At 40.6% G+C, this 15,374-nt stretch overlaps 1 protein-coding gene across 8 annotated transcripts in view; it reads right to left on the bottom strand.

The window, feature by feature from the left end:
• MLIP (muscular LMNA interacting protein) overlaps nt 1-15,374 on the bottom strand; it is a 286,739-nt gene that overhangs the window by 141,023 nt on the left and 130,342 nt on the right. For 7 of the 8 annotated variants that reach the window (XM_055571766.1, XM_055571774.1, XM_055571769.1 and 4 more), the window contains 2 exons: nt 13,243-13,398; nt 9,657-10,049 (listed from right to left, as the gene is read on the bottom strand). In XM_055571766.1, the coding sequence (XP_055427741.1) occupies nt 9,657-10,049; nt 13,243-13,398 (549 nt within the window). The remainder of the gene's footprint in view (nt 1-9,656; nt 10,050-13,242; nt 13,399-15,374) is intronic. The other variant, XM_055571773.1, reaches the window with a different exon arrangement.

Raw genomic sequence — 15,374 nt, 5'->3', positions numbered from 1 at the left:
TGTCCATGTGTAGAGTCATATCTTGTGTTGTTGGAAGAGGTGTTTGCTATGACCAGTGCATTCTCTTGGCAAAACTCTGTTAGCCTTTGCCCTGCTTCATTTTGTACTCCAAGGCCAAACTTGCCTGTTACTCCAGGTATCTCTTGACTTCCTACTTTTGTATTCCATTTCCCTGTGTTGAAAAGGACATCTTTTTGTTTGTTTGTTTGTTTTTTGATGTTAGTTCTAGAAGGTCTTGTAGGTCTTCATAGATCTGTTCAACTTCAGCTTCTTCAGCATTACTGGTCAGGGCATAGACTTGGATTACTGTGATATTGAATGGTTTGCCTTGGAAATGAACACAGATCATTCTGCTGTTTTGGAGACTGCACCCAAGTACTGCATTTCAGGCTCTTTTGTTGAGGGCTACTCCATTTCTTCTAAGGGATTCTTGCCTGCAGTAGTAGATATAATGGTCATCTGAATTAAATTCATCCATCCAGTCCATTTTAGTTCTCTGATACCTAAAATGTTGATATTCACTCTTGCTATCTCCTGTTTGACCACTTCCAATTTACCTTGATTCATGGACCTAACATTTCTGGTTCTTATGCAATATTGCTCTTTACAGCATCGGACTTCACTTCTATCACCAGTCACATCCACAACCAGGCGTTGTTTTCACGTTGGCTCTGTCTCTTCATTCTTGCTAGAGTTATTTCTCCCCTCTCCTCCGGTAGCATATTGGGCACCTACCAACCTGGGGAGTTCCTGTTTCAGTGTCATATCTTTTTGCCTTTTCATACTGTTCATGGGGTTCTCAAGGCAAGAATATTGAAATGGCTTGCCATTCCTTTCTAAAGTGGACCACATTTTGTCAGAACTCTCCACCATGACCCTTAGTCTGCTAGCTTTCTGAATAAAGTTGCTAGTTCATGTACCAATAACTCTTCTCTCAATTTATTGACCTGACATATTGCAAGTAGTATGAGCTTGGACTTGGTAATACTACTCAAGTGGGCCCCTTAAAAGAGGTTCCAAGTGCTAGCAATCAAAGTAACAAACTCTCTCTATTGCCAGCTTTATGAAGCAAGCTGCCATGAATTCTACATCCTCAAGGGAATGAATTCTGCCAACAACACAGGGGAATTTAGAAACAGACCCTTCCCTATAAAGGCCTGAAGATGAGAGGAACTTGACATCTCGGTTTCAAACTTGTAAGACCCAGCTCAGCTGTGCCCAGACCTCAGATCTACAAAAATCTGGAGAAAATAAATAGGTGCTTTTTTTTAAAGCCACTAAATTTATGATAATCTGTTATGCAACAATAGGAAAGTAATACTTCCCCCCTGGTTCTTAACAGCTTTTACCCCATGCTCTTCCACAGAATCTGCCATCAGCAATGTTCACAATGGTTTATTTTTGCCTTAAGCTCCACAGTCACTTGAATCCCTTATCTCTTCTGATTTCTCTACAGAATCTGGCTTCCAATCTTGTCCTCCTTTTCAAAACTGTTTATCTGTGACCTGTATTTCATCACTCGCCCAGCGTACTTCCTAGGATATTTGATGAGCTCTTAGCTCCTTCTATTTCTACCCTCTCCTTGCGTGTCAGTACTTCCCTGGCTGTCCCCACTGCCTGGAATGCCCAGGCCCCGGTGGTCGGCCAAGAATACTTTGGCTCATCTTTCACATTTCAGCGCAGACGAATGTGAACCCTTCCCGGTAGTCCAGGCCAGCCTAGGCCTCCTCCTCTACATGTGTCACTCTCCCTTGAACATATCACCTTTCGTTGTCATCATTTCCAGGCTGCATCTGTTTTCCAAGCCCCTTGAAGGCAGGTACTATGTTTTTGTTTTGTTTTTTTTAAGTTTACTTCCGTAGTGTCTAAGGCCTGGCATGTTACCTTCTTGCAGGAATGAAGAAATAAATGTCCAGTGGGTTTAGGAAGGCCAGAGAGCAGGATCATGGGAAAAGGAGGATCATTCATTCATTCATCAGACACTTTCTAAGCACCTACAGCGTCCCAGGCATGGGGGTTAGGTGATAGGGATAAGAAGGTGAGCAGATTTTTTGTCTTCACAGGGCTCAGAAATCTACTGGGGTAAGAGAGAGATAGAACGGCTACTCTGATATAATGTGCCAATACGAACAGGGTATTTCAGTGTAAAATAAAGGCCTAGGACTATAATAAAGGTTTCTATGTATAATGCCTGTCCAAATGATTTTCCAGACTCTCTTTTCCACAGATCCCTAAAATCCAGTCTCTTAATTACAATAATATGTGTGCCAATGTCCAAATTTCCCCTAATTTGTTATAAGAACCTCCTCTATTTGACCACCATTAGTCCTTTTGATCTTATGTTTCATATCCTTTCTTAAATTCTGACGTCCAAACTGTGTTTGAACCAATATATAAAAAATTTCCCTCCACCCATGTTCCTTACCCTATGCCCCTGAACATGCCATTTCTAACTTTTTTAAATACAGTGAGTCATTTCTGAGAATGTACCATGGGCTAGGAACTATTCTAGCCTATACAGATGATCACATTCAATGCTCACAAGGAAGGTTGATAGAATCGCTCAAAGGAAGACACTAAAATTTACGATTTCAAGTCACTACCCAGATGGGCATGACTATAAGTTGCCTGTCTCATTTTTGCTTTTTCATACCATCTCTCCAAAGCATGACCCCCCCTTTCCTCACCACTTATCTACTCTTCAGCTTGATTTCTGCCCATCACCACACACACTGTTCCCATCAAGGTCATCCAATGACTTCCTATATTTATAGGAATTGTCTATTCCTATAATGGACTTGGAGGGCCCTACTTTAGTTGGCTTTGTTCTGTATTTTATTTGACTTGCATTATATTTATAATATTTTCTATTGCGCTACATGTTTTTTCATAAACCATGTTCTAGAATAATATTTGAATAGAAGGCAGCAGGCAGCCCTTTGGAGACGAGCTGGTTAGATGCTGGACAACCTCATCCCCACTCCCACAGGAGGTGTGTGTCCAAGCAGGTAACCAGGACAAGGCTCTAGGCTCACACCTGGGGCAGCAGAAGGGGTCCCGTGTTCCAGACTGAGACAGTGGCCAGGTCAGACCCCCACATGCCTGCCTCCATCCCCACAAATCTTCTAGTTTTACTAGTAGTCAAAGAAGAGAAAGCCCTTCCTTTCCTCGCAGGGGCCACACCTTCCCATAGGGGCCCCTAGGGCTTCAGCTCCAGTTCTATAGGCTAAAGGCCTTCTGATCTTTCCCTTCCCTTTGATCTTGCCCTCTTGATCTCTTAGCTTCCAATCTTCTCTAAATCAATCAGGAGCAAATATTAACCTGACTGTTCCACTTGGCAGAATTACTTGCTGCTGCACAGTAAGAAAATCTGGCAAGCAGCTAGAGAGTATGGAAGTACAGAGTTGGTGAGGAAAGCTGCCTGCTTCAGGTGGTCTCCTGACATCAAAGGCAGAGAACCGTGTGTTTCCTGTGTGATAATCCCATGTTCATGCTGAAAACATGTCATGCTGCCAGAATGTTCTTTCACGGATTGGTATTCTGTGTTCCCAAATGGATGTAATTGATACCAGATTCACTTGATCTTAATAAAGAAAACATTATTGAGATACCTTAAAATTACTGATTAATTCATGTTTGTATATTTTGCTATCTTGGCCCTGTTTATCATTTTTTTTTGTTGAAAGTCTCTTTAGCTTTCCCTGCATGAAACCCCCCTCTCCAACTTTTTCGGTTCCCTCTCAGCCTCCTTCTTTGCTTCTCATCTTTCACAGGTTCTGGATACTTTACTGTGTCCTATCTTGTATCCCGTGTCTTCCTATGCTGCATTCTTTCCATGAGTAAACAATTCCATTCTCATAGCTTCAGCTTATGTGCCAAATACCTCCAGTCTCCCATCTTCCTCCCATGTCCAGATTCATATTAGTATTCCCAGCCTCTTTCTAGACAGCATCATGCTGTACCATCAGGCATCTCAAATTCAACATCAGATGGCTCATCTCTTCCTATCCCCTCCCAAGACCTGTTATTCTTTTCTCATTAATGCCAGCATTCATTCAATTTCCTTGGTTACAAATTTCATTCATTGTTTATTTTCCTCCATGTATTGTCAAGGAGCAAATTCAGTTCATTCTATGCCACAAAGTCGCTCTTTTTGTTCCCATGGTCACTGTCTTTGCTCCAGACTTTATCATAAGATTTTCAGATAAATCACTCTGTTTTCATGTATCCATATTCACCTCTCCTTTTAAGTCTAATCCTATCCCTTGATAAGACATTCTTAGAAGTCTACACCAACATTCAAGAAATTAACTTTCAAAATCATTCTGAATTTTGAGAGGATTTTGATTCAACTGCAGATATAACTTTTTTACTTTTGACTTAATGCTTTAAAATTACAGTCTTTAATGATTTTTAACATAATGTACTTTTAATTTATTTTTTATTGAAGAATAATTGCTTCACAGAATTTTGTTGTTTTCTGTCAAACCTCAACATCAATCAGCCATAGGTATACATATATCCCCTCCCTTTGAACCTCCCTCCCATCTCCCTCCCCACCCCACCCCTCTAGGTTTACACAGAGCCCCTGTTTGAGTTTCTTGAGAGTGAAAGTGAAAGCTTCTCAGTCATGTCCGACTCTTTGCGACCCCATGGACTATACAGTCCATGGAATTCTCCAGGCCAGAATACTAGAGTGGGTAGCCTATCCCTTCTCCAGGGGATCTTCCCAACCCAGGGACCAAACCCAGGTCTCCTGCATTGCAGGTGGATTCTTTACCAGCTGAGCCACTAGGGAAGCCCTTGAGTTTCCTGAGCCATACGGCAAATTCCCGTTGGCTATCTATATTACATATGGTAATATAAGTTTCCAGGTTACTCTTTCCATACATCTCACTCTCTCCTCCCCTCTTCCCAAGTCCATAAGTCTATTTTCTACGTGTGTTTCTCCATTGCTGCCCTGTAAATAAATTCTTCAGAGCCATTTTTCTAGATTCTGTATATGTATGTTAGAATATGATATTTATCTTTCTCTTTCTGACTCACTTCACCCTGTATAATAAGGTTCTAGGTTCATCCACCTCACCAGAACTGACTCAAATGTATTCCTTTTATGGCTGAGTAATAGTCCATTGTGTATATGTACCACTTCCTTAAAAAACTAGGAGTAGAACCACCATATGACCCAGCAATCCCACTCCTAGGCATATACCCTGAAGAAACCAAAACTGAAAAAGACACATGTATCCCATTGTTCATTGCAGCACTATTTACAATAGCTAGAACATGGATGCAACCTAGATGCCCATCGACAGATGAATGGATAACATAAGTACTTTTACCTAAACATGCCACTTCAGCAGAAATATTTGGAACACAAAATACACTCAACCCAATATTTACACTGACTATGTTTAAGGTGATACAGTAGCCACTGTAGGGAACAAAGTGCTTAATAAAAATGGATTCAAGGTGAACGTTCCTTTTAAACACTTTACAATCTGCTAGGCAAGATAAGGCATGAACCTAAATAGTTACATACAGATTGCAATAGGATCGTTGTTATAGAAGATGTACAGAAAAAGCTACTAGAATTATCTTGAAGAAGCGTTTGCTTTCACTGAAGGAACCAAAGCAAGCCTCATAAAGGAGTTAATATCTGAGCAAGGACTTCAAAGATATGAACTTTGAAATATTTCTGTTTTTTATACACCATTTGAACCTCATGTATATGCAAGACACTCCAGAAAGTGCTACAGATACAGAAATGAACAAGAGACAGACTTTCCCTTGACTTCAAATTGTTCTCAGTCTAGCGAGAAAGATAAAATCCAGTATTACAATCAGGTGAAAAGGAATTATATTGGAGATTTTCTAAAAATACTACAACCTACAAGGAAAATTACAAAGATGTAGGAAAGAAACTAAATCCTCTTCAAAGGGAATGTCTCTTGGAAACGGTGCTGCTTGGGCCTGGCTTAGGGTTTCAGGTAGCTGAGGTTACATGAGGATGGGCTGGGAAGAGAGCAGCGTCACACACAGAAGGTCAGGGGTCAGGGGTCAGGGGTCAGGGGTGTGATGCGTGAACTGTGATGACAGGTCAGGAGTGCTGAAGAATAGAAGCATGAGATGCGGATAGAAAGTGACATCAAGGCTAGGTAATAGGTTAAAGGCCACACTAGGCCTGAGGTACATCTTTTTAGGAATAACTTCATAAATTACACAATACACAGATTCATTTTTACCAAGTAGACCAGAAATAGACTTAATCAACTGCCTCTCTGATTGAAAAACTGATGTTGTTGGCATCAGGTAATCCAATCATGGGATAATCTTTAGGCTTTTTACATTAAGCTTCAACTACTGGCTACCCTGGGCACCCCTCAGAGCTCAGTCAGTAAGGAATCTGCCTCAATGCAGGAGACCTGGGTTCGATTCCCAGGTCGGGAGGACCCCCTGGAAAAGGGTATGGCAACCCACTCCAGTATTCCTGCCTGGAGAGTCCCCATGGACAGAGGAACCTGGCAGGCTACACCCCATGGAGTCATGAGTGGACACAACTGAGGGACTAACCACCACGGGCTACCTTGGCTTCTCTGGTGGCTTAGATAGTAAAGAATCTGCCTGCAATGAGGGAAACCTGGGTTCAACCCCTAGGTCAGGAAGATTCCCTGGAGAAAGGAATGGCAACTCATTCCAGTATTCTTGCCTGGAAAATTGCATGGACAGAGGAGCCTGATGGGCTATAGTCCAGGGGGTCACAAAGAGTTGGACACAACTGAGCAACTACCACTAACACACACTGGCCACATTCAGCTTCTCAGACAGCCTTCTGGCCTCTTGCCTCTTCTGTTTAGTTTATATTTGTCAGTAACAGTCATCTTATTTTTATTTCATGATAATCTACTATTCATCACTCCAATGGATTACTATAGGAAATGGAATCCAAGACAATGGCTATTCACAAACACTTTAGGACCCAGGTTTCCTCCACCTGGAGTAATCATAACACTCAGCCACCACTCATGAATTAGGCTGAGCTATGCCTTTTCATTTGGAGCTTTGATAACTGTAACCTTTTAACTAACTTATTTTGGCCCCCTGAAAAAGATCCCAAATGTGTGTTTTTGTCTCTAGTTTGCCCTCTGTATATTAGGTAACATAAAAAGAAAATAAATGACCAATTTAGCAGTAGAAATACAGTAGTTGAGGAAAAGGATAAATTAAAAATCTAAACATTGCTTCATTAAGAATGTTTTTCCTTATTTATTTTATTTATATTTGGTGTCATCATGTTTATGTGTTCTTTAAAAGTCCACATTAAACTATTCTCCACTGACTATGGAAGCCTCTACATCATCAACTTGCTTCTTTCATCATCTTTCCTGAGGCAAGAAAAAAATGTTTAAGCCTATCTCTACTTACTGGGAATATGTTTAATTAGATTATTAGAATTTTTCCAATAACTAGGTAAGAATAAAGTTCAAGAGGAAATAAATGTTTTAGTCCAATAGGCTGGACAGTGGTACCGCAGTGAGAATCTTTTATCACCCAAAGATGCTATGAGGATACTGGATGCTTTAAGTGACATAAATACATTATCAGGAAGTCAATGAAGGCTCCAAAAATAAAGACGTGGCACCAGAGATTTAAAAAGTGCCTGCCCTACAGTCTTGCAGAGGTCCTAGTAGTACCAAAAGGCCAACTCACCAATAAAAATGTTCTCCCAACTACTTTAGGTAGCTTGCAAATACCTGGTTTAGAAGACTCTAAACAGGACACCGTGATACTGACTCATGCTCATTGTCACAGAGGGCTCTTCATTGATTCATTTTTCACTCTCAAAGCCAAGCCAGCCTCTGCATTCCTGACATTCTCTGCTTTATCAAAGTCTGATAACTTCCTGACAACAAATAGCCATTCTATTTTTGTTTTCCCTTCAAAATTCCCCCTTTCTCCTCCTTCTTTCCTGTCATCACAGATAATGGGCTCCTACTATATCAAAGACTCTCCACTTAAAAGGAACCATTCAATCTTGCTGCTAAATTTTGTGGTGGGATCAAACTGAAAAATTCTTAAAGAGATGGGAAGACCAGACCACCTGGTCTCCCTCCTGAGAAATCTGTATGCAGGTCAAGAAGCAACAGTTAGAACTGGACATGGAACAACAGACTGGTTCCAAGTCAGGAAAAGAGTATTTCAAGACTCTATATTGTCACCCTGCTTATTTAACTTATATGAAGAATACATCATGTGAAATGTCAGGCTGGATGGAGCACAAGCTGGAATCACAAGCACAAGATTGCCAGGAGAAATATCAATAACCTCAGATCTGCAGATGACACCACCCTTATGGCAGAAAGTGAAGAGGAACTAAAGAGCCTCTTGATGAAAGTTAAAAAGAGTGAAAAAGTTGGCTTAAAACTCAACATTCAGAAAACTAAAATCATGGCATCTGGTCCCATCACTTCATGGCAAATAGATGGGGAAACAATGTAAACAGTCATGGATTTTAATTTTTGGGGCTCCAAAGTCACTGCAGATGGTGACTGCAGCCATGAAATTAAAAGATGCTTACTGCTTGGAAGAAAAGCTACAACCAAGCTAGACAGCATATTAAAAAGCAGAGATATTACTTTGCCAACAAAGATCTGTCTAGTCAAGGCTATGGTTTTTCCAGTAGTCATGTGTGGATGTGAGAGCTGGACTATAAAGAAAGCTGAGCACTGAAGAATTGATGCTTTTGAACTGTCGTGTTGGAGAAGACTCTTGAGGGTCCCTTGGACTACAAGGAGATCCAATCTGTCCATCCTAAAGGAAATCAGTCCTGAATGTTCATTGGAAGGACTGATGTTGAAGCTGAAACTCCAATACTTTGGCCACCTGACACGAAGAACTGACTCATTGGAAAAGACTCTGATGCCGGGAAAGATTGAAGACAGGAGAAGGGGATGACAGACATGAGATGGTTGGATGGCATCACTGACTCAATGCACATGAGTTGGAGTAAGTTCCAGGAGTTGATAATGGACAGGGAGACCTGGCGTGCTGTGGTTCATGGGGTCGCAGAGTTGGACACAACTGAGCGACTGAACTGCCTGCCTTCCTCCCAGATCACTGAGGCCAGCCCTGCTTATGGTGGTTTCCAGGAACACAGTCAATATTTCTCTTAAGACACAGAGGAGGAAACGATTTTCCTTACATACTCTTATTCCTAGTGTATCCTTTTACTCTTCTTTTACTAGTTTAAAAGTCACGTATCTACATGTCATATCTAGTTGATTTCTATATGTCATATCACATCTCATCTTTGAAATGTGCTTCCTGATGCACCCAGCCCAACAAGCACTCTAAGAAATTCCCTTTACTGACCTTATTCAAGCATTTTCAAAAGGAAGAGTTAATATTCACCCAAATCCACCCCAGCTAAGCATTTTACATGTTCGCTTCAACCAATTCACAGTATAATTTATCCAATCCTTGGGAATTTATTATCTTCATTTACACTGTGATGATTTGTGATCTTGGGATTTTAGCTTTTTAACGTTTTTTTTCCTTGAGAGTTTTGTATGCCTCGATCCCTTCAGTAAACAGAAGGCCTTTGCAGACAAGGAATATGAAACATTTTTTTCTTACTCACAAGAAGAGAAACCTACCTGCCCGTGTCTTTGCTGAGGAGCCATCGCCTGAGGCCGTTCAGGATGCGAAGGGGCCTGGAGATCCGCCCCTCGAGTTTTGGGGCGCACTGCATCGGAGGCCAGACAGGAGGAGATGGCGAGAGACGCGGGCCGAGCGGCCGGGGGGCCTGTCCCCACCGGGGGTCCCTGGTCACCTTTTCTGCCCGGGGCTTCCTCCTCCCCCTCAGAGTCCACAATAAAGACATATTCCGCTTTGAAGAGGTCACTTTGCTGCATTCCTTGAGGTTTCTTCTCTTTAAATTCCCTTCCTTGGGAAGCCTTGTCCTCAACCTCTGAAGGGCAAGTCAGTGCTCCTCGTTCTTTCTCCTGTTGGCGCCCAACATTCAAGGTCAAGTACTCACTGGAATCAAACTGCAATAAATGGAGAAACATAAAAGAGTTGATGTTGCTTTGATACTTGCTTCTTTTCTACATGTCCTCTAAACACTTAACTTGCTTATATTCTCAAGGACAAAAGGTTTTACAAATATACCCCCAAATCAAGTTGACATAGGAGAGTTTGGGTTGAAGTTAATGGCTTACTTTTAAGAACTCACTTGTATGTCATGCTCCAAACCTAAGTAATTTAGGACTCAGAATTAACGTCCACAAACAAACATGCTTTCAAATAAATTTTGATATGACTTTTTAGAAAGAGAGGATGAGGGCAATGTCTTCCATAACGACATTCACAAAACAAATGGGAACTGGTCAGCCATGGGCTTAGTTAATAGTGAAGCAAAACTTGTACAGCCTGCATAAGCTGGGGGTAGGAAATGAAATCCCATTGAAGGGTTCTAAAATAATATGCATTCTTCTAAAAATCTAAGAAGGAAAGTAAAATTGGAACAAAATGCAGAAAATTCAGACAAAATAGTCCAAGCCTATGGGAAGAACTCATGAATAAGACATCAAAAAGACAGATATTTTTAGCATAAAGTGTTTTCTACTGTTATTTTCGTTTTTATTTACAATCCTAAATATTTTCCCATTCAGTTTTCTATGAACACATAGGAGGTTTACAAGACCAGGAATTAGATAGTTTTCTCATGTTACCAAAGCATCTTTTTTCTAAAATGGTACCAGCAATGTACACCAAGACTATGTTTAAAAGACCCAATACTAATTTCCTTGGTTTTGATAAGCGTTGTTGTTGTTGTTGTTGTTAGTTACTAAGTTGTGTCAGACTCTTTGCAACCACATGAGCTGTAGTCAGGCTCCTCTGTCCATGGAATTTCCCAGGCAAGGATGCTGGAGTGGGTTGCCATTTCCTTTTCCAGGGGATCTTCCTGACCCAGGGATCAAACCCTCATCTCTTGCTTGGCAGGTGGATTCCTTATCACTGAGCCACCTGGAAAATGCTGATACTAATCTCTTTTTTTTTTTTTTTTTTTGCAACATTTCCCTAAGTCTAACATTATTTCAAAATAAAAAGATATAAATAAGCTAAAATAAACTAAATGTCAACTATAGTCATCAGTTTAATGTTTGCTAATATGTATTATGTGTTGCGTGAGAGAAGATAGAATAATCAAATCAGTGATGAACTAAGAGTCAAATTCATACCACCAGACCACACTTTTCAGCTGATGATGACATAATCAAGATGAAATATACTTTGCTTCTGATGTGGAATTTTCTGAGAGTGGTCATTTCGCATATTAAATTACAACACTATGTCGTAACAAGGGCCCTTGTGTCTCAGATAGTAAAGAATCTGCCTGCAATGCAGGAGACCCGGGTTCAATCCCTGGGTCGGGAAGATCCCCTAGAGAAGGGAATGGCAACCCACTCCAGTTCCAAGGACAGAGGAGCCTGGTAGGCTACAGTCCACGGGGTTGCAAAGAATCGGACACGACTGAGCGACTTTTCACATCCAGTAACAAAACCCAAATTAGAAGAAAGCTTAAATTAAAAATAGAAGGATTCAAAGACAGATTGCTTATGATGGAAAGTAGCAGAATAACTAAGAGCTGGCAAAATTGAACTCATTTTTGAAAATGCTATTAATGATCTATGATAACTCCCTGCTTCCACAGTCCAACATTCTCTATTTGTTTATTCTGATGTATTTTTTACAGCATTTCTTAACCACCCGAGGTTTTATTATATGTTTTTTATTTTTTTCATTGTCTGTCTTTCCAATAACAAATAACTTATGAGTTGACTTTATTCATCCAGAATCCACAGCACCAAGCACACAGCATGTGTTCAAGGAAATAGTTTTTAAATATACAAAGAATGAGGGATTATTTACCCTGCTGTATTATAATATTGAACTGCTTAAAAAATAGGAAGAAAAATGTTTACTCTTTTAAAAATGTGGTTGTGTAGGTACCATTGCCATCTGTAGATGAATATCATTAGTTCAGGAAGCTCTGGAAATCTGCAACCAAGATTGATTCATACGTCTATAGTCTCATGAACTCAGAACACCTAATCACAAAGGATCCCTTGAATATATTGTACGTACTTTAGTACCGTGAGAGAGAAACTTCCGAGAAGTGTCTTATGTAGCTTTCAGAATTTCTCTAAAATAATTTGTTCTCACAATAGTTTTTGAATTAAGTCCCAGGTTCATGGACATATTACTGCTTGCTAGATAAGATGCTTTCATATAGACAAGGAGAATCAGATAATTTTATTTCTTACAAAGTTGGCTCAAAAATACCACAAAATTTACACAGTAACATTTTTTTATAAGAGGACAGTATTAAAATACATTTTAAAGAAAAAAAAGTTTTTACCCAAAAAGTTGTTATTTTCACACAAGTAATTTTTAGTTTTTTGTTTAATTTCATTTTCAGCCTTGGTCTCACTTTAGATAAGTATAATTGGGGTATAAATACAATTTTATAATCTACTGTATCATTTAACATAACATTAACATGTTCCATAAAATTGAATAATCATTATAAGTTTGTCAAGGTGCTGCTATCAGATGCTTAGCTTTTCTCTGTTAGATATTAGGCTCTTTTTATTTTTCCTAATTATTTTCCTACATAATACTTTTTATCTTCTGTAGTATTTCTCTGGTATACATTTCCACTTAGATCATTGAAAGGTTATGAAAAGTTGTATGATGTGGATAAGGGTTTTCCAACCAAAATTGTAAAAATTCACAAAACTAGCAGCAAAGTGTGAGCATGACAATAGGTCCACAAGTGCCCTAAACATGGAATAGTATATTTTTTAACATTGTTAATCTATTACACATAAAATAGCTCCTCACTCTTTATCTAATAGCCTTTAAAGATAAATTTAAACTTTGCAAAAAATTTTGTATTTTTATTTTAAGGTACATGTGGGAGGGGAGGTGCCAGGAGGCATAATATATCACGTGAACAACAAACGACAGGATGTCAAATCAAAAGGGATAACTTACTATAGAAAACCTGAGATTTGATAACACTGAAGTACCCATTACATAGTTATATTTTTAGCCACTCTTAGATTTCCCCGTTATCTCACTTTAAGTAGAGAAAATAAACATGCATACAGATTTTCATGTCATTATTATGGATACTTTAATTACTGGACATAAAAATAATAAAAATAATCCTACCCTATTTACAGTTTCTGGAGTCTTATCACTTGGTTCCTCAGGAATTTTAACAATGTACTTAGACGTGTCACCCAACTGGGAGTGGGTTGGCAGTCTTCTGACAGTGGGGACAAATGTGAAGATCAGAGGTTTGGCTTCAGAATCACCAGAAGAGACCTATGAGACATGTAATAAATTAGACTTTCAGTCTTATCAAAGGTTTATCTTGACTTTACTTTCTATATATTATGGTATTTTCCTGTTTAATAAACTGCCTATTGTCCTGTGATTACATGAATGATTGCCAAAGAGAACAGCTATTAAACAATTCATAGTGTATCTGATCCTTTTTTTATGAAAATATTTATCAGTGAATGAAATAAAGCCCCAGGAAGATCTTATTGTAGGACATGGCAACAGAAGAGTAGGTTGACAAGCTGAGCTGCTGGAATGCTACACGTTAACATGGATAAACGTGTAGCATTCCAGCAGTTCAAGCCCTGACGTTAAAAGATGCTTACTCCTTGGAAGGAAAGTTATGACCAACCTGCTGCTGCTGCTGCTAAGTCACTTCAGTCGTGTCTGACTCTGTGTGACCCCATAGACGGCAGCCCACCAGACTCCCCCGTCCCTGGGATTCTCCAGGCAAGAACACTGGAGTGGGTTGCCATTTCCTTCTCCATATGACCAACCTAGACAGCATACTAAAAAGCAGAGACATTACTTTGTCAACAAAGGTCTGTCTAGTCAAGCCTATGGTTTTTCCAGTGGTCATGTATGGATGTGAGAGTTGGACTGTGAAGAAAGCTGAGCACTGAAGAATTGATGCTTTTGAACTGTGGTGTTGGAGAAGACTCTTGCGAGTCCCTTGAACTGCAAGGAGATCCATCCAGTCCATCCTAAAGGAGACCAGTCCTGGGTGTTCATTGGAAGGACTGATATTGAAGCTGAAACTCCAATACTTTGGCCACCTGGTTCCGAGAGCTGACTCATCTGAAAAGACCCTGATTCTGGGAAAGATTGAGGGCAGGAGGAGAAGGGGACAACAGAGGATGAGAGAGTTGGATAGCATCACCGACTCAATGGACATGGGTTTGAGTGGACTCTGGGAGCTGGTGATGGACAGGGAGGCCTGGCGAGCTGGGGTTCACGGGGTCTCAAAGAGTCAGACACAACTGAGCGACTGAACTGAACTGAACATGGAAAAGTCAATTTCAACCCAGACCACATGCTGTGCTTGTGGTGACCCCACAGAGGTCAAGGACGTTCTTCCATTTAACCCTGGGTTAGCAGGTTCAAACTGGCTCATAAGCACCGACTACATGTGAAACCTCAGACATGCATCATCAATGAGTAGGCTAAAACGTGAATGGAAAGTTGAAAATGTACTTTCCTGGCTATCAATATACCAATGCCTCTTCTCAAGGACATACCTTCTCTCTCATTCATCCTTTATTCATTCAAAAATTATTTTGTCAAGTTTTTACCATGTGGCAGGCACTCAGGAGCCAGAGAGACAACAGCAAAAGGTAACAGTTAATAGATCTCTCACAAGTAGGAAAATGGTGTGCACAGAACAGGAAGTGAAGCCTCTCAGTCGTGTCCGACTCTCTGCGACCCCTGGACTGTAACCTACAGGCTTCTCCGTCCATAGGATTCTCCAGGCAAGAATACTGGAGTGGGTTACCATTTCCTTTGCCAGGGGATCTACCCGACCCAGGGATCGAACCCAGGTCTCTCGCATTGGGGGCCGACGCTTTAACCTCTGAGCCACCAGGGGAGCACAGAACAGGAAGGGAAAAAGCAATGATGGCTGGACGCCTGCTGAGTCCCGGAAGCTCCATAAAAGGCAGCACCTTGAATTTAAGTCCTGGTGGAGGGGAAGAGAAGGCTCTCCCACGCTGAGAAAACCAGATAAGAAAAGTCATGGAAAGCAATACTGTGTGTAGATCAAGCCCGGGTTTTGCCCTATTGACAATGAGAACCAAGTGATGGGGAATGATTTAATCACGTCAGAATGTCGGGTGGGTGATGCCGGTCTTAAAAGACCCAAGCCTGGCAATCAGGACAGAAATCTAAGAGTGGTAGATGGAGGACTGAATGGGAAGATGGCAAGAGAAGATGATGTTGGAGATCTCTTTCAAGAAGTTGGG

This window comes from Bubalus kerabau, chromosome 3 (genome assembly GCF_029407905.1).
Source record: "Bubalus kerabau isolate K-KA32 ecotype Philippines breed swamp buffalo chromosome 3, PCC_UOA_SB_1v2, whole genome shotgun sequence".
Classification (NCBI taxonomy): Eukaryota; Metazoa; Chordata; class Mammalia; order Artiodactyla; family Bovidae; genus Bubalus; species Bubalus kerabau.
This window is presented reverse-complemented; position numbering and strand designations above follow the sequence as displayed.